This window comes from Lissotriton helveticus, chromosome 7 (assembly GCF_964261635.1).
Source record: "Lissotriton helveticus chromosome 7, aLisHel1.1, whole genome shotgun sequence".
Taxonomy (NCBI): domain Eukaryota; kingdom Metazoa; phylum Chordata; class Amphibia; order Caudata; family Salamandridae; genus Lissotriton; species Lissotriton helveticus.
This window is the reverse complement of record NC_136068.1, coordinates 1494401692-1494421812: the sequence shown is the minus strand read 5'-3', so window position 1 is coordinate 1494421812 and position 20121 is coordinate 1494401692. Positions and strand designations below refer to the sequence as shown.

General features: G+C 44.0%; 1 protein-coding gene and 1 long non-coding RNA gene across 2 annotated transcripts in view; both read right to left on the bottom strand.

The window, feature by feature from the left end:
• LOC144770417 (uncharacterized) overlaps window positions 1-20121 on the bottom strand; it is a 177593-nt gene that overhangs the window by 3578 nt on the left and 153894 nt on the right. The window lies entirely within an intron of this gene.
• The window catches only part of IL11 (interleukin 11), a 38222-nt gene continuing 33428 nt past the window's right edge, over window positions 15328-20121 (bottom strand). The window contains exons 4-5 of the mRNA XM_078654927.1: window positions 18882-19040; window positions 15328-17679 (exon numbers count right to left, since the gene is read on the bottom strand). Coding sequence (XP_078511053.1) covers window positions 17518-17679; window positions 18882-19040 — 321 coding nt within the window. The 3' untranslated portion in view covers window positions 15328-17517. The remainder of the gene's footprint in view (window positions 17680-18881; window positions 19041-20121) is intronic.

Below are 20121 nucleotides of genomic sequence, written 5' to 3'. Positions count from 1 at the left end.
ACAGAAATTCTCCGACAATTAAACAACCCTGCACATTATATTAAACTTCCAAAAAATCCGATTATTGAGATACAGAACCTGATACAGTTGGTCACCAAGGAAGGGCTAGATTCTGGCTTTCTCAGTAAAAAAAGAAAATCTTTTTCTCAATGCCAGATCCCCACACACCCCGGTTATTTACACGCTACCGAAGGTGCACAAGAACACTGAACATTCCCCTGGCCGGCCCATCGTGTCAGGGTGTGGATCGGTTTTAGAACCTTTGGGTCTCTTTGTGGATTATTTCATTAGGGATTTTGTGCCTGCTACCCAATGTTACATATGGGATAGTATGCACATGATCAACCTGATAGAAGAGTGCCCTTTTGACTCCACGTCCAGTGTACTTTGTACCCTGAACGTGGAGTCTTTGTATACCAATATACCACAGAATGATTCAATGTTGGTTATTCAAGATACTTTGAACAGTCGTCCCAGACCCCATCGCATACCTACAATGTTCATTTTACAACTCCTGGAAATTTGTTTATCTAAGAATTATTTCTTGTTTAATGGTCAATATTACGGCCAAATCAAAGGTACTTCCATGGGGGCTGTTTTTGCCCCCAACTTGGCTGTATTATACATGGACAGCCTTGAATGTGGACGCATTCTGACTTCATCTAATCCCTTCCATAGTGGTATAGCCCTATGGAAGCGGTACATTGACGATATTTTTATGATCTGGAATGACTCTGATGACCTGTTACCCCAATTTTTACATTGGCTTAATTGCAATTGCAGTGGTCTCACCTATACTCTAACTACAAGTCACTCTAGCATTCCCTTCCTAGACCTTAATATACAGGATAAAGAGGGCGTACTAATCACCAGCCTCTATAGGAAGCCCACGGAGCGCAATACTTTGTTAAGCTATAAGAGCAACCATCCCAGAGCGCTCCGCGATTCCCTCCCTTATTCACAATTTTTAAGGTTGAGAAGAAATTGCTACCTTAGAGATGATTACTTTAAGGAAGCACAATTACTTAGCGTCAAACTTAGCGCTAGAGGCTATCCACGTAGATTGATAAGAACTTCACTCAAAAGAGCGTGGTTTTGCCCCAGGGAAGTGTTGTAGGACCCCAAACCCAAAAAAGCAAAGAACCGGCTGGTCTGTGTGACCACTTTTTCGCCAGCATCCAATTCTCTTACGAAAAGTATCAAGAAACACTGGCCAGTGTTGAATGCAGGCCAACTCCAACTAGACAAACCCTTGTTTTCCTTCAAGAAGTCGAAGAATCTGAGAGATCATTTGGTGCGTGCAGCATTACCTGCTCCCGAACAAATGGCCACAATTGACACACTCTGGGGTTTCCCGAGACTCACTGGGCATGTGAAGTGCGGCAACTGTTCTATGTGTGATAGTACTATAGAAGGCAAGGAATTCACGCACAATGATATCAAGTATACGCGTAAGGAATTTTCTAATTGTAACAATACAAATGCCATCTATGCCATTGTTTGTCCTTGTTCTATGATCTATATAGGGCAGACAACCCAGAAGGCACGGACAAGAATGTGCCAACATAGGAGCAGAATATGCTGCAGGACTCCCAATGCTCCCCTTGTGCATCATTTTACCGAACTGTCTCACACTGAAATGGACTTCAAATGGACTATTATTTCTGTGATTAGACTCCCCAGCCGTGGAGGTAACTTGCAGCAGTTACTAAACAAGGAGGAACTACGTTGGATACTGAAGACACAGAGTCTGCACACTGGCCTAAATCGCACCCAGGATTGAACCTCCTTGATCTAGGCCTCAGCGATACCCTGTTTAATGGAACTTTTTTATGTCCTTTGGTGTAACTGGTTTACTGACTTTTTTACAGGAGTACATGACTCTGACTGGTCTATTTCGACTTATTTTAACTCTCCACTGCTAATTTCTTCCTTCACTGTAAAAAGTATTTTCATGTCCCAAATTTTATTTTTTTTCGCAAATTTTTACAGTGCCTGAATGTTGCTTGACCTTCTAAATATGTGTCTGGACAATGTTGGTATTACGAAATGCAATTGTTGATTCTTAGAGCGATTATGCATTTGTATGCTCCACTCTACACTGCGGACCCTTTGGCCCCAATATACTCAAGATGGCCGCCACATTCACCCCTTCTACATCAGCCTCTCACAAGTTGTGCCCAACCCAAAATGGCCAACACTTTCGGCCCTGTTCCCATTGGTCCCTAGCCTCCACGTGATCGCGACTGACATTCCTATTGTGATTATACCTTGCTGAGTGCAAGACGTGTAGAATCCTCACGCTCGCAAGGACCCCCATTGTGGACCTGCGTTTCATACTGTCAGGTAAGCCTATGCTGAGCCATGGCAGGATCGAGACTACTGACACGATCCTTCCGCACACCTCGGCATTAATGTTCCATCTTTATTTTCCTTCCCCACAGAATTTCCAACGTGGGCATTTTCCCGCTGGTAAGCCCAATTAGTAGAGCGCTTGCTTTTCACTTTGTATGCAATTATCGACACCCTAGCTTACTTTTTCTCTTTCCTCACAGATTAATTCAATATTAGCATTGGACCCACCCACTGGTAAGGTTTCTCCCCCATTATTACGGCAACTAACTCCATGGCCAGTTTTTCGTTTTCACTGATCTAATTTCAATTCCCCCTTCCCCAGATTATTGCTCTATACTGAGTTTTGTGCTGAACTCCTTTCAGCCTCACCCCACCGGTAAGCCATTTTTTACCACGGTGCATTTAGACTTATCCCGCACCGTTTCTTATCGGCACACTCCTTTAGAGTCCTTCACCTGGGTCACATTTCATGACATAGATCACCTGCATATTCGCACACTAGCGATCCGCTTCACCTCCTCCCCCCTTTTAAATTAAACCCGTCAGTCTGAGTTCCTATTGGGACGTCGCACCACCCACTTCACTCCCATCACTTGCAGCACACTGCTTGCATCCAGCATGCATCACACTCCGTTGCCGCCGACACCTTGGCATGGGTTGAGTCTTGCACTGTATACACAGTTGTGATAAAGGTCTGATTTACTGACATGTTTTATCCTTTTATGTCTTCCTTTTTCTCCTTATTTTTCCTGTTATTGTATGGCATATTGATTCCCGTGCAGTGGGTAAAACTGTTAACTCTTTAGGCAACTATTCTCTGTCCTGAGGATGAACCGATAATTTGTATGGTTCGAAACGTCGTCGACGTAATTGCACTAAATGCATAGCTGACTCAAATCTTTCATGCATATGTGTATATTGTGGATTATCTGTTTTATGATTTATGATATTCAGATGACCTGATATTGCCTACTACTTTTCTCTTCTGTTTGTGTTCCCTTAGTGTGTTAGTCGGACATCGGCTGGTGTCCCACTTTTATCACACTCTGGGCCCGATTCACAGAACTAACTTAAGACAAAATCCTAAACTTACTACTTTTGGTATTCACAGAAGTTAGGATTTTGTCTTAAGTTTGTCTTAAGACAGACTTAAGACAGACTTAAGACAAAATCCTAACTTAAGCCTGTCTTAAGTCTGTCTTAAGTTTGTCTTAAGACAAACTTAAGACAAAATCCTAACTTCTGTGAATACCAAAAGTAGTAAGTTTAGGATTTTGTCTTAAGTTAGTTCTGTGAATCAGGCCCTCTGTGTTTTATTGCTTGTTTGATTATTTTCATCAAGATAATAAATTGTCCGGCTGGACATTTCCTAAATAAATATAGTTCCATTTGGTCTATATTCATTCACTTAAAAATCTCCTTCTTGTCTAAGGACCACTGTCTTTAAAAATTAAGTACCTACCCAAGGTCCTTAGCATATTGCGCCCTGGGTTCCCTTGTCTTGTTTAAATAATAAGCTCCATAAATGGAGGCTAGCCATTGGAACAGAGATCTGTCCTTCATGGCCGGGCCAGATTCGTGGGCGTTTCCGCGATTTCTTCCCTCTCCGCCCCTCTGTGCGCGTCATCTCGGCGGTGGGCGGGTTTTTTGTTCATTCCAGGCCGACCACAGCCGGAAGAAGTCCAGGTGAGTGCCCGTTCCCGCCCCCCCTCCCGCTGACCGTGTGCTGTTCCCGCCCCCCCTCCCGCTGTCCGTGCCTTTCCCGCCCCCCCTCCCTCTGTACGTGCCTTTCCTGCCCCCCTGTAGTCTTTGTTGCACATCCTGCCTCTGCCCGCCTGCCATCTCTTGTTAGCATCTCTTCAGTCGAGGCTCGATTTAATAAACAAAGGCGGCTTTAATAATTCAAATCTCACTTCTGGGGATGCGGCGGATCCCGTCAGAGGCGTTTCTCCGCCGTCCGGGGCTTTGCATGCATTAGAACCAGGCTCTGTACCCAGAACGCCGGCGGCGGCTCTGCTTTCGGCTCCTTCAAAGGCACTCAGATAAGCACATGGCGTCTTCAGTTCTCAGCGCTTAATAAACCCCTAAACAGGCTTTGTTTGTATTCCTGGATCCTCTGCATTCGGAAGGGACAGTGAAACAGTCGAGCGACAGTGGTGGGAGATCAAGAGCCGGGGCGGGCCGTGGCCCCCGACATCGGAGGCAGGTGTGGCGCAGAGGCTGCAGAGCGTGCTCCGTTCTTCATAGGCCCCCACGCAGCCGAGTTCTCTGTGCATCCGTGAGGTTGCCAGGTATAAGTGACGGTTTAGAGGCCAGCAGGCAAGGTTTGCAAAAGAGGCCTAACCAATCATTCACTCTTAGCGTTGATGGGAATTCAAAATGATGCAGCGTCGCTTGACATGAGCAGCGCCGGGATTTCACATTTACAATGCCATTCACTAGGTGCAACAAGTAACACCCTTAACTAAGATTTAACTTCTTCCACTCGATACATTTGTCGCCCCATCTCAGTTTCCTGTAGTACAAAGGAGAGGGGAAAGCGGCGCGCCATCTTCAGGAGTAAGTTAGTTCTGGCTCTCCCAGGCCCCGCCTCCTGACAGGACACCCCGCGCTTCTCAGCCCGGCTGCTTGCCTAAAGTTCAGGCATCGGCGCAGTCTGTAGGTGACCCTCACTCACTCACTCTATACAGAATATTCTGGCACTAATCATTACAAACTCATGAATAAAGATGTGCAGAAAGCGAATTCATCAAGTAGAAAACAAAGAGACATTAACAAATACGTTCAGTTGTAGAGGGGGATTAGGCCTAGGCAGTGCTTTAAATTGAAAATTAGAAGTATGGGTACCCTGTACCTGCTTGTTTCTGAGAAGTGCCACTAGTCTACAATTAAAAGTATTACGTTTTTCTTGAGAAATGCAGTCTGGGGTACCCCTCCTCCACCTCTGGCCAAGTTAGACCCCCCGCCCCACGTTCGCAGCTCTCCCTTCACGCTCGTTTTCCTCCTCTCTTCCATCACTTCTCCCTTACCCTCCCTCTATTTCATGCTAGAGGCTTCATGCGAGCCTCAGCTGGTGAAACTCTGCTTCTGTGCCACCCCTGACCTCTGTGTGGGGCTCTTTGCGTGTGTGTGTGTGTGGGGCTCTTTGCGTGTGTGTGGGGGCCTCTTTGCGTGTGTGTGTGGGGCTCTTGTGTGTGTGGGGGGCTCTTGTGTGTGTGTGGGGCTCTTGTGCTTGTGTGTGTGGGGGGCTCTTGTGTGTGTGGGGGGGGCTCTTGTGTGTGTGGGGGGGCTCTTGCGTGTGCGGGGGGGCTCTTGCATGTGTGGGGGGGCTCTTGCGTGTGTAGGGGGGCTCGTGCGTGTGGGGGGGCTCTTGCGTGTGTGGGGGGGCTCTTGCGTGTGTGTGGGGGGCTCTTGCGTGTGTGTGGGGGGCTCTTGTGTGGTGTGTGTGGGGGGCTCTTGTGTGTGTGGGGGGCTCTTGTGTGGGTGTGTGTGTGCAAATGCAATACGTCTTGCATTTGCGACAGAGTAAGCTATTGGCATTGTAAATGACAATACCATTTATTTATCTGTTTTCAAAACCAACACATAAATAAAAAGTTTGTCATTTACAATGCCAATAGCTCAAACTTTTCCGAAGGCGAAACCGTTGCATTGTTAATGCTTGTTAAGTAGTGCATGGGACTGATCTCTGTGACCATTGTGTGTGCTGCTGTCTATCGGTGTGCCTGGGACAGAACAAGTTTAAACTTGTTCAGAGAATGTTGGTGACAGATATGTTTTATTGGAAAGTTACTAAAAACCTCTATAAAATCTTTATAGATAATTAAAGCAGTGTATAGTAACTCATTGATAAAGTCTACGATCTTTACACATTTTCAGACTGAATACTGGTCTCTACAAGAAAATTACTATTTAATCTAAATAGCGCTATCTAACCTAATATATCATATAATGTAACACAGTTTAACTGCACCACTTTTCAGGGATGATTGCTTCCTATTTCTGATAATAATAATTTCCTGAGGCAAGTTCAGACTTCAAGTATCTGGCATTCAAATGATCTGCCACTGTTTTTGGAGATGTTATTAATAACAGCACTAGCCGGTAGCACGCCTGAAGTATCCAAACATTCTTTCAGTGTCAGGGCACTGGTTCGAATCCCCAGTCCCCAATGATGGAGTTAGTAAAGTTCTCTCCATACATGCTATTTGAGCAGAAACTCAGTTGCTTTCCCATGTTGGCTGTATTTCCCCAGTGCCAAAATGACCAAAGCAGAGCTCAGCCTTTTCCTTTTTGGGTTTTAATGTATTGGCCTCTGTACGAAATGGCCGCAGAGACCCGTGAACATGGGGATTTAGTAAAGTGCCATTATGATTTAGTGATTGACTAGCTTTGAAGCAGCTCCAAAAGAAAGAGGAAGCACACATTTGTCTCTTTAAATCTGTTTTAATTTGAGGCCCTGGTGGTGAGAAGGCTCTGTTTTTGTAAGAGTTAAGAGCATGTGAAAGTCTAGAGGAATGACAGGAATCTGTGACATTCCTTCCGATCCTATCCTAGTTTCCTTCCTTTGAGTTTTGTGCCTATGCCAAATGCTTGCTGCTCGAGATGCTTGCAAGGCTGATTGCTTAATCACACAGAATTCCAGACAGATCTGGGCCTGCAGGGTGGAAGTGTCTCATTAGGGATGTGAGTGATTCATGACAGGGTGGAATCAAAGGTGAAGCCAAGGTACTTTGCTGAAGATGTGCTGGTTGATGTTAACATCTACTGGGGCAGCAGGATTCTTGAAGGCCAACATACCTATAACACTCTTTCTCTGGCACTATTGACACCCATCCTTATCTTGTCACATTATATTATTTATATTCGATTCCCTTCAGGCCTATTACCGATATTCTGATAATTAGAATGCCAAAGCTGTGCATACGTGAGAGGCTGTTCTTCTGCGTTCGATGTATGCATACTTGAATCATCCAAATGCATTCCAAGCTCAATTAAGTAAGTTTAGAAAAAGGGGTAGTAATGTAACTGCAATGCTTGACCTAAAGGTACTAAGAATACATCAAAGAGTAGCAGGGCGGAAGGTCACCCTGTCCTGTTCATGTGTTATGACACATTTTGGAAGAACACAGGACCGCCCACAATTTTTCCTAGGTAGATTTCTGCAGGTCAAATGTGCTGTAATTTACCAGTGGAAAATGTATAGTAAGTACCGGAACATGTAGATTTTGATGACTAAAGTACCAAAATCTGCAAGTAATGTCCCATTTTTAGGGCAAAACTCATAAATAGTACTATTTATCACACCCCATAAGTACAAACCTCTGCAGTGTCATGCTTTATTGGGTGTGAGAAGTATCACACCTTCCTCCGGGCACCCGTAATTGTGGCCTAAGGCATCAAGGTTTGGTCCACAAGCGGTACCACAAGCTGGGTTAAAATAGAAATATTGCTGATATCACAATCTTTCAAGGCTTCCTCTTTGCTTTTCCCTGCCCTGCAGCATATTTGTGTTCTAAATTGTGAGTTTCACTATTGGCTTTTTCTTACTGTCTTCTTTTCTCTTTTCCCTAATCCCAAGTCAACCACATTCAGGATGCATATCTCCTTTTCACAATCTGTAAAGGTTCTTATTGCAGACACCGCCGCTTGATTGTAGGGGATTGTCACTATAAATTCAGGGTTCTACCTTTCAGGTTTAGGTCTACTCTTAGAGAGCTTGCAAAATGTCTTGGAGGGGCTGGGGCGCATCTTTGGCATCAAAACCTTCATGTCTATGTGTATCTAGTCGCTAAAAGACCTCTTAATGGCGACCATCACAGATGGTTTGCAGATTACCATAGCTTCAAGGAGCCATCACCAGGGTATCTGGGAAATGTGTTGTTGCAGTCTGATCCAGGATGTCTAATGAGCCTATCATTCAATCTTGTTGATTACAAAAGCCATGTTCATAATGTCAAGATTCACAGAGACGCCGATTGCTCCGAACTAGGCAAAGCAAACATGGTACCAAAACTATCTACAACTTTCTGTTGCTTCTCTCATCAGAACACCTTGCAGACGCCTTTGTTATCTAGAAGCAACTTTAGGATTTTTCACCACAACTTGGAGCTCCCTCTGTTTTGTGGCCTAGTGACTGAAGTCTTCCACTGTGGACATTGAGTTCCAAGGGAGTAGCACAAAAAATAAATTCCCCTCACTTTGAACTAATCTTCTGATGACAGCGAATGAGTAAAGCAAGAAAGCTCAACCATTCCGGGACTTGTTTCCTCCCCTTCCATCACCCCTTCCATCCTCCCTTCAATCCTCCCTTCCATCCTCCCTTTCTTCATTTTATCCTTTAACCCTCCCATCCTTTCAGCCTCCTTTCCATTCATCCTTTCACCTAGCCATCCTTTCACTCATCCATCTTTTCCCATTTCTATCCATCCATCAATTATAATTTAGATCACAAGTCAATCATCCATTCTTTCACTGTTCCATCCATTCATCCTTTCACCTTTCCATCCTTTCACCTTCCCATCCATCCATACATGCAATCATGCAGCCAATGATAATTTCATGCACAAATCGATAGTCCATCCTTTCGGTGTTCTATCCATTCATCCTTTCACCTTTCAATTAATCCTTTCATCCACCTAACAATACATCCTTCCACCCTCTCTTCCATATTTTCAACTGATCCTTTCACACTTCAAGCAATTCATTCTTTCATACTTCCTACCCTCCAGCCCTGCAACCTTCCATCCTTTGTTCTTTTCACCTTACCTTCCTTTCACGTTTCCTTTTACCCACCTTCCATCCTTTGTTCTTTTCACCTTACCTTCCTTTCACGTTTCCTTTTACCTACCTTCCTTCCTTTGTTCTTTTCACCTTACCTTCCTTTCACGTTTCCTTTTACCTACCTTTCGTAACACTGCTGGGTTACAGCAAGTTCACGGCTCCAGTGTCTTGGGAGCGGTGAGCGAAGCTGCTCCCTCCAATCCTGGCACTGCTCTTAATCCTGGCACTGCTCTCACGCTGATGAGAGCAACGCCAGGATTTGTTAAGGCATCTGGCTGGGTCCCACTCAGACTGTGGCAACAGGAGTAGGACAACGTACTTCGCAGAGGAAGCCGTGTTTAAGGTAAGTGATTACTTTTTTTAATTATTATTATTTTTTTTTTTACCCACCACCCATTTGCCCGCCTTACCACTCCCCATAGATGCCAGCCGCGGGTGCATTCCACCAGGCACATTACTCAAAGACACGGAAAAGCGCCAGAGTTCTTGCATTTTTTACATCCAACTGATTCAGGCCTCCAGTATGGTTTGGTCTGAGTGCATCTCTGTGCCATCTGAGCAGGGATCCTTTTAAATGTTTTTTGCGATCCGTGACTTCTTGTGAGGGCGGACTGAAAATTAGATTTCCTCTAGTCCGCAATTGCTCACCCTCGGCCTTCAAATGAGAGCATAATGTGCTGCTTTCAAAACATACCTTCAGCGTTTGAACCTGTGCACAGGTGTGACATGAAATAATTGACTTGAAAGGCAGCATTCTTGATACATATCTGTCTATCTCTTCTGCAGTAGGGTTAGTGAAGTCCAAGCACTGTTGTGGTTAAGCCTAATGTGGTTTCTCGTCCTCACATTGTGGTATTTGTGACTCATCCCTCTTTCTTAACTAAAGAGGTTTCAGAATTCCACATTAACCACACCGCATCCTTACTGGCTTTCCTTCGGAATCAGGAGGCTTGCAAAATGAGCTTTCTGTGCGTTGGGTACGGATGTGTATTGAGTTAACACATTACCAGGACGAAGAATACTAGGGTAACCGGGTAGTAACTGATGTCACGTGACCTGGGCAACCAAGGGAAGCCAGTTGGCAAGAGGGGCATCTCAAAGGTGGATTTTGGAGGGCATCGGACTGTGATATCCAAGGCAGGTCGGGCCTTTCCAGGATTGCAGATCTCCATTAATCTTAGGTAAAGCAACTACGTAAAGTCCCTATTTTTGAGGTTACCTGGAGATCGGTGCACTTTTATTTGCACATTTCTTTCGCTCCTGGTTTGGTTCTGACAGTAGAACAGAGCTGCATGAATTTTACCTTCGAAAAAGAACAGGAGTAAAACAGTTGTCTGAGGGATGGTGTCTCTGGTCCACAGCAAGGTCTACTCACTGTAGGAGAAAGTTTTAAAGAGACAAACATTTTCGAGATGATGTTGTTTACTTGTTGTTGTTTGCTTGTTGTTTGTTTGTTGCTACACATTTTTTCAACAGTGGAATATAGAAATAATACATATTTTTAGTATCTATATGGGTGCTTTTAAAACCCAGCCTGGCTGCAGTGATTGGTTCAATCTGTATGAATCTAGAAGGGTACTTCCCTGGAGAAATATTGTTCAGGTAAGTAACTTTTCACCCTGTGATATGTATTTTAAAGGAGCTTTTCTCTCGGTCTATAGAAACTTTGGTTTCTGAAATGTTGGAATGGGGTCCTATTACTCCAGGTCACTAGGTCAGCGGCGACTGCAGACATGGTGCTATATTTATAACTGAAAAATACAGCCAGTATTTTACTTGTCAACATTTTTAAGTGTTGAAAAATGTTCCGTATCATGAACATTTTTGCAGAATGTTTTCTAGACTTAAAATTTCTCCCATCTAAAAAAATGGTCATATGTTTGTATTATACATGTAATGGTGTCACATATGACGAAAGGTATTCCAGTGCTACAAGTACATATGACATAGGCTCTCAGTCACCCTTATGCATTTATCCCATTCATATTCACACATGTTCATACATCCCTAAAGGCCACACTGTCACTGACACACATGGTGGTTCTGTCATAGTGCCTCTAGTCAAAGTATTTTGTTCAAACCATGGTATCTGGTTCTATGGATATTAGGCTTAAAGTTAATGGAGCCGGGCGTAATGGTGGCAATACGCAAGTTATTTAGCCTTCAGTAGCTCACAATGAATTTCACTGATCAGAAGTAGCTCTCACTACAGAAAATGTTGGAGAGCCCTGGTGTAATCACTGCACCTCCCAGAGGATGGAGTAAGAATGAGAAAAATATTTTTTTCACCTTGTGATTTCTCTTTCTATGGGTGTTGCACACAGCAGCCCACATAGAAGATGAAATGCCTTGAGGGATTGTTTTGTGCTGGAAGGTCCCTTCCTGCACAAAAACAATTCTCATTGTAAAGCAGTATAGTGCAAGGGGGCCTGCATTGGCACTAGGCTGCCTGAAGTGTACCAGCGCTATGAGAGAGCAGAAGTGCACTATATCTTAATACAGTGGTACTCAAATGACGGCCCGCAGGCAGCCCGGAAGACCTCTCCTTGTGGCCCACAGACACTCCTCTGGGAAAGAGCAGCAGTGTAATACAAGCTGCCTGAGTTTCATTTTTTTCTGTCATTTTTCTAACAGAGGGGCATATTAACAAGGGCTTTATCTCTGCTTTTTTGGCATTAAAAGCCAAAGAAGCGGAGATAAAAATATCGCCCTATCAACAACAGGGTGCTAACATGCAAAATCGCATGTTAGCACGCTTTTTCACTACGCTTCCCTTTGCATCTCTAAGGAGATGCAAAGTGGGCGTTCCAGTGCAAAATAATAGGAGAAATGTCACTAGGCGACATTTCTCCTATTATCAAGCTTCACGCTAACCCTGTTAGAGACAAAAAAGCAGGGCTAACCACGGTTAACGCTGCTTTTTTACGTCTGCTAATTTTCAGACTTAGCCCTGTAATCCAATGGGAGGTGGATGACATGGCTAAGTCCACCATGGGCTATCAACAAGGATATACCTATCCTTGTACTTTTATCGCTGCATTACCAGCGATATCCTCCCAAAATGCCACTATCGCTGGATATCTTATCGCCTAGGTGGTTAGCGTTGTTAATAATTTGATAACCAGGCAATATTATCCAGCGATAGCGGGCGCTAAAAAAATGAATGCTAAGCGTCCTTAGCATTAATTTTCCCTGTTTCTTGTTAATATGCCCCCAAGTTACTTCATTTTCTGGTTTTGGGCGTTTTTTCTACAGAGCCGATTGAGGTGAGAGGTCCCAGTTTTTTTAAGCTAAAAAATTACTTTATATTAGGTGTCTACCCCCTAAAATTGCCTCGCTTTCAACATAAGCCAGTGGGAAAATACATTTCCTTGTTTTTTTTCTAAATCTCCCATTTTCCAGTTTTGAAAAGGTGTTGTTTTTTAACTGTCCAGATAATCCCCCATCCCTCTCTGGCTCATCGATACGGCCCTCAAGCACACCCCGACTGTACTTTGTGGCCCCTGAGAAAATATTTATGAGTACCCATATCTTAGTGGATATGGCACATTTCTGCTCTCTCCCTCCCACGCAATGCAGTGCAACAAGTTAGTTACCTTGCTGCACTGCGTTGTGTAAAAGGTTAGTAAATCTGGCCTCTAGTATCCCTAAGGCTTCAGTGCGGTGTTCAGGATGCAACCACACCAGTGCTAAGTCTAGTGCTGCCAACAGATGACGCATTACTGTCTCTCGAACCCAACAAAACATGCCTTTTAATCTTGTTGGACCTGTCGGCAGCATTCAACACGTTGAACCATGCCAAAATACTTGGTAGGTTGAAAAACAGAATGGAAATTGAGGGTACAGTCCTAAATTGGTTTAGCTCCTTTCTTGAGAATAGATCGCAAAAATTCATTGTCAACCATATCCTTTCAGGCCCAACCAAAAATACTATCGGAGTTCCGCAAGGGTCAACGCTATCTCCAGCACTTTTCAATCTATACATAGAACTTCTCACGGAAATATTACAAAAAGCTAACATTGCTTTCCACATGTACGCTGATGACACTCAGCTGTACATCAAGGTTGCATCGACTGAAGATATAAAGACCATGAACAAAGCGCTAACGAGAACCCTCCAATGGCTAACCAAGAACCACCTGAAGCTAAATCCTCAGAAAACCGAATTCCTACTGATTACACCCCAGAAAAGCTAAATAATGATAGCAGAATGGTCCAACCTTATCACTGCTCTAAAGTGTACTCCGAAGATTGTTGACTCATCTAAATCACTGGGTATTACTCTGGACAAAAACCTGAACATGTCAGCACATATCAACACAATGGCAAAAAACGCCAGGTTCCACTTAAGCTACTTGCGAAAACTAAAACCATTTCTAAATAAAACAGACCTCAAAGCAGCAGTTCAGGCACTGGTCATTTCAAGGATCGAATATGGTTGCACTACCTTGGCACGGCTCCCCAAGATCACAAAAGCTCCACTGAAAGCATGTCTTAATGCAGCACAAGACTTATAGCGGGAACCCAGAAATTCGACCATAACTCCCCTCACTTGAATGCTCTCAATTGGTTGCCCTTCGAAGCATGAATTAATTTCAAGCTGGCATGCATCACTCATAAAGCAATACACAACAAAATACCAGTCTACCTTGCTCAGAAACTCACGCGTTTGGGAGGGAACCGGTCCTCCAGGAGCAAAGCGGAACTACTACTGAAACCGGCGCATTTCTGTAAGAAAATAACTTATGACCGAGTGTTCTCCGGGGCAGCACCGAGAATTTGGAACGCCCCCCCCCCCCCCAACATTAGAAGAATTCCATCCATCGCAGCATTAAAAAAGGAAGCAAAATCGTATTATATGAGGAAATTTCTCCCCTAAATCCTTACAGCTGAACGTCTGTCTATTAACCTGTCATGTTTGTTTCAAAGTTCACGCAAGCCGCTCATTAACCATTTATGGACTTGTATATTCGTTTTCTTGTGGGTTTATGGTTCAAGCTGCTTTATGGTAATCTATCTGTTGACTGGTAATACATGTTTATATGCTTTCCTGAAGTGTAATTGTCATAAACCAGTAATGTCTTGTAATATATAAGTTTCGGATTGTTGAAATTTTCCTGTAAAGCGCTCTGACACCCTATGTAGGGTCATGTTCGCACTATAGAAAACACTAAAAAAATATAAATAAAATATTAAAAACTCACTCCTGTACATTAGGAAGGCTTTTTAATATCAACCACCGCTGCCACTGCCCTGTCCACAACTCAAACACTCTAGGATCCTATCTATTACCGATCCTCTTTGGATCTTTCCCTTACAGCCTAGGGCCTCATCTACAAGAAAATGATGCTGAGCGGCTCCGAAAAGCAATTTTAGCTGCGCTGTGCTGCATCATTTTCAAAGCACAGGGATGCGTCATCTTAACACCAATACGATGCAACCCTGTGCTTTCTCCTCTGCTGACGCAAATTGGCTGTTTGCGTCCTTTTGCAAGGGTGCCTGCATTGCAGAGGATGATTGGTTTTGTGCAGAAAGGGACACCTTCATGCTAAAAAAAAAATCTTTAATGGCATTTTCCTCTTTCTATGTGTGCAGCAGGAGGAAAAAACGAGGAGAAATAAAAGCATTTCTCCCCGTTGTGCCATTCTTACGCTGTCCCTGGAGAGGTGTAGGATTCTGATGCATTCCCAGTTTTACAAAATGTTGCAAATCTGGGAATGCGTTGAGTTGCATGGATGTTGCTTTGGAACACCTACAGCAACACCCATGGAACACCCCTTTCATGCAGAATTATGCGTGAAAGAGGCCCATATTTACAAGGCCATGGAAAGTCACGGAGGGTGACTTTATGTGGCCTTGTAAATATGGACAAGCCCATTGCGCCGCTGGTACATCCGAAAAAGTGACGCACCGGCGGCGCAATGTTCTTGTAAATAAGCCCCCTAACACCCAAACTCTGGAGAAGGAATCTGCTTTTCAGTATGAAACTATTCATATTTTATTCATATAGCACACCATGTTCACAGCTATGGCAAATATAACAGTGTCCCTTATCATTTATTTTTATTTTGGAAGACACCACTAGCAGACTTCTCGTCACCCCCCCCCCCCCCCCCCCCCCCCGCCCCCCAGACTCCAACCCCCTGCTGTCATTGTGAAAGAAAGAGAACAACAATTGCAAAGTTCAGTTGTATTTTTTTATTCAAATTGTTCATATAAAAAGGAGGCCTAGCTACATTCTAACAATAAATATGTACATTTCAAAATATGACATCCATAAATAAAATAACTTACACAGAGGAAAGGAAAAGTCGCATAAATACCATCGGTCTTGAATAAATAATGACACGGGTGAGAATTGTAGCAACTGCAGGAAATCACAACTCTCTCCCCGGCAGTGCTTTATTGGTCTATAATTGCCCAGCTCGCTGATGGAAGATACTGTAGTAGACTGGCGGTTTTGGAGTCCAACATGTATAAAGTAAATATCCTAAAGCCTGCGATCGGACACTGTTCACGAAGGTTTGGTACAAATTCAAGATTTCTTTCTTCCTCGCGGGCGAGTGGTTTGGGGGTCAGGAAACCGAGATTTTTATTCAGGCATGGAAATGCCATTGGGGCAAGACCTTTCCCAACAGTGAGAATGCAGAAACCTCATTCAGTTATTGTCCATAAATTCCAGAGTGGGACATATGACACTCTTAAGTTGACGTGCTTTGGTTTAATGGGTCATCTGGGAGGAGAGGTTTGATGAAGCATCTCAATTTTAGTAGAGCACGTGCGAATCTACTTTCGAATAGCTGAAGAGTAGAGTGAGATATCTGTCCGAGGGTGAGGTTTCAGTTTGGGGGCTGGCGTGGGCAGATGAGGGGACAGGGTGTGGGCGGAGCAGCAAACATGATAAAGAAGATACGATGTTCTGGATTAACATCACCCCTCAGAAAAGATATCTGTGTCATATTCCCTCCCAGAGCTCAATGAGATAAACCGAAATAGGAACATAACCTTACGTGAGGGAAAGGAATTCTTCGTGGCGCATTATTTCCGCGTTCATTAATTTCCAGTTTGAAACTGAAGGAAGAAAGTGTGTAAATAAATGAATTCCCGCGGTTTCCCTTTCCAACCTCCCTCAAAAAAAAATACATTTATAAAAAAAACATTTCAATAAATTATTATAAATAACATTACAAAAATACCATGGAACGTGGTTAGACAGATACAAAGGATTAATTCGGGGGGCTGTAACAGTCTCTTTTCTCGGGTGCGGGTCCTGACCCGATGCTGTTGTTGACGTGTTTCCCCAACATTCTGCTGAGTCTCCAGTTTGCAACTAACAAGGAGTGGAAGTGTTGAGGGGTCCTGAGATTTGGGTATCCGAGGGCAACACATGGGGTGTGGTTCAGACTTAAGGCACTGGGCAAAGGGTGCTTGCTTATTAACTAGACGGGAGAATAGATTCGAAGAGGTAACCAGATGGAGGAAAAGGAAGAAAAGTGGCTAGAGAGGGTGGGTGAGCTGGACACTTATAGTACTAGTGGACATGAACGGCTTTGGGTATACCTGAGAAAATTACCTGGGAACTTGGGTGCTTAGAGAGGCCCGGTACGTTCTCAGATCTGACCTGAAAGCCATAAGTTTAAGTGTTAAGCGAAGCCCTCCTTATAGAGCAAAAAGAAGCGATCAGTGGAACAGGACAAGCAAGATATGTATCAAGTGTATGTGCCTGGAATTCAACAGATGACCACTAGATGGCCATGTTGCCTTTGGAAAGCTTTTAAGGAGTCCTACTTCAGACGAAGGTTCGGGTATAAAATGAGGGCTGTGGAGATCTACAGAGGAGCCATGACATTCGCAATAAAATGAGGTAGAAAGGAGTTCGCAACAAGGAAAGAATGATAGAGATCAAAGATAATAATTTATGTCGGGTCTCCTCGGATACCGTCCAAGGCTCTTGAAACAGTCACACATTCGATTTTGGCACCGTGTACACTTCACTTCTCTCTTCAAAATAAGAAGAAAGGGGGAAGGTATTCCTATTTTAACCCCATTCCTCAAAAAACAGAGGAAGAGTTTGCGCACCCAAAAAAAATACTCAGCATTTTAAGATTCAACCTAACCAACAATATTAAAAAACAATAAATAAATAAATATTAACAAAATGTATAGAATCGCTACATTTCTCTCTCTCTCGCGCTATTTATACATCTATAAAAAATGGAATGTTGGGCCTCCTTGCTCGCCTCCAGCTTGCCAGCCCCACAAAGAGGCGAGCAGGGGGTGGGGGTGAGCGATGATGGAAGACACTTGGCATCGTTGAGGCGTCGCACAGGTTTATCGGGGTCGGAGATCTTGAGTGGTGGTGGTGAAGGCTTCTGAGCCTCACAACTTAACGTGCATCAGCACCCGAGAGGCCCAGTCCAAGAAAAGGTGAAAATTGTGGAAGAGCGCGTGTCCGGTATGTACCACCGGCCAATGGGTGGCAGAGGTGGGCATCGGTGGCACAACGGGTACAGTGGGCCAAGGCAAGTTCAGCTTCGCCATCTGTGTGAGACAGAACGAAGATTTCAAATTAGAGACGCGGGGCAGACAGAAGCAATTATCAAATCTGGGCACAGACAGAATCCTGACTCAATCACTTACTCACTCACTCATTCCCTTACACTCAATTCTCCTTCTCTCACTCATTCCCTTACTCATACCCATTCCCTCACATACTCGATAATTTATTGTATTTCATTCGCTTCTCACTCGTTCATTCCCTCATATATTCATTCACACTCATCCACTCTCCTTCCCTCTTCTCCCACTCTTTCACTTACTCGCTCAGCCACTCATTCTCTCATTTGTTTACTGTCACTCACCCACACATTTATTTACTCATTCACTTACTCAGCTCATTCTCTTATTCTCTTCCTCACTCACTCGCTTACTCATGTTCTCACTCATTCACTCTCACTCTCTCATTCATTCATTCACTCGCTCACACTCACACATTCTCTCCTTGTCTCTCTCCCTCATTCACTTACTAATTCACTCACACCTTCACACTCACTCATTGATATAGTCACTCACAGGCATTCACTTAAGCATGCTCACCTATTATCTCGCTCAATCACTCTTTCGTTCACATACATGCACCCACCTTCTCTCTCCCTGCCTCCTCCACTCATTCACTTGCTTGCTCATTCACTTACTCATTCACGGTCACAGCCTCAGTTAGTCATTAGTCTACCAGTTACCTCCTTCTTCACTTACAATCACCCATTTTCTCTCTCACGAACATTCTCATTCACTCTTGCACTCCCTCACTCATTCATCGACTAATTCACCTTACTCATTTACTATCTAATTCACACGCTCCAATGTACTCACTCCCTCACTCACAAATTCACTACTCACTCACTCACTAATCCACTGGTTTGGGCACTCATTTCTTGTCTTACTCACAGTCCCTCACTCACTGACTAATTCACTTACACAACTCTAATTCACTCAATCTCTCACTTCTCCATTATCACCACCTCATCCATCACTCCCTCACTCATTAACTTACTATTCACAGACCCTCCTTCCTTCCCTTGCTGACTGCCAGACTTCTATACTCCAATTCACCCAGTCTCTCACTTTTCCACCCTCTCTCCTTCCTTCCTTCCCTTCCTCAATCATTAATTCACTAACTTGCTCACTCATTTTCCAACTTTCTATTCACAGGCCCTCCCTCCTTCCCTCACTCACTCACTCACCAGGTGCTCCATTTCCTTGGTGAGGTTCTCGATGCGGTGGTGAAAGCTGCCGTAGGCGTTGTCCTGCGGCCGCAAGATAGGTGCCACCTTCTGCAGCCAGTCGAAATGCTTCTGGTAGATCTGGAGGTCTGCGCTGAGTTTAGCGAGGCCTTTGGCCACCTGGGGATTAGACACAGAGGGGGAGAGGTCATTGGGAGGCTCCACGGGGAAATTGTTATTAAAAGGCCACACATGTACAGAACAGTTCCACTCAAGACTCACGTGAAAGGAAAAATGTCATATCACCCCATATCACCCAGAGAGCCCGCTACGATGGCTATATGGTGGATGTATGACATTACAACGCATGCCTTTATATCGCAGTTTTTACAACGCATGCTGTTACAACGCATAGCGTTAAGGGGTGCTGGATAGTGAATAGTTTAATTTACTATTCCAACTCCGGTCCCCGTGGATAGTAGGGAAGGTGTTGGATGGTAAATTAAATCTAGTCCCTATCCTAGAGCGCCCCCCAGCGCTATGCGTTGTAATGACGTGCGTTGTAATAGTTGCGTCGTAAAGGCACTGCGTGGTAAAAGTTGCGTTGAAAAGGATGTTCCCCCTATATGGTGGACTTCGACTAAAACAACTTCCATACTTAAAGGACAATTTTGAAGGCCTGTAACTTTGTCCCCTACAGAGGAACCTGCACCAAAATTTCCATCAAATTTGTTTGATCACGTCCCTTCCTTAATAACTATTTCCTTACAGGCCAGTGCAAAAACTTCAAATCTGCCAGACAGAGAGGTCACATTTTACTTCAATTCAGCACCTTTTATATAAATGGTGAAATTCTGTTTAGCAATTTCCAAAATATTTGCTTAAATGGCATTTTGAATAATGTGTACAGCCTTCGTGCAAATCTTTGCCTGCATTAATATGTAAAATCGATGGATGATATCAAGGTTCAATATAATAATATGAAGATAATTCACTAGTGAACCTATAACGTACTAAGTGCCTCATTTATGGGCACTTGACGTAGGGCGGCACATCAATAAATATGGTGCATTCTTGTTCTTTCCCACAAGCATCCCGGTTACGGGGTATCACCCCTCATCAGCCAGGCTAAGTTTCGGGTATCACCCCTCATCAGCCAGGCAAGCTTGACTCGGAGGCCTAGCGAGCACAAGACCCACGTCTGAGCATACCCATCCCACTTAAGGTGACAAATGAAAAATGAACACAGGATGGACAGGAT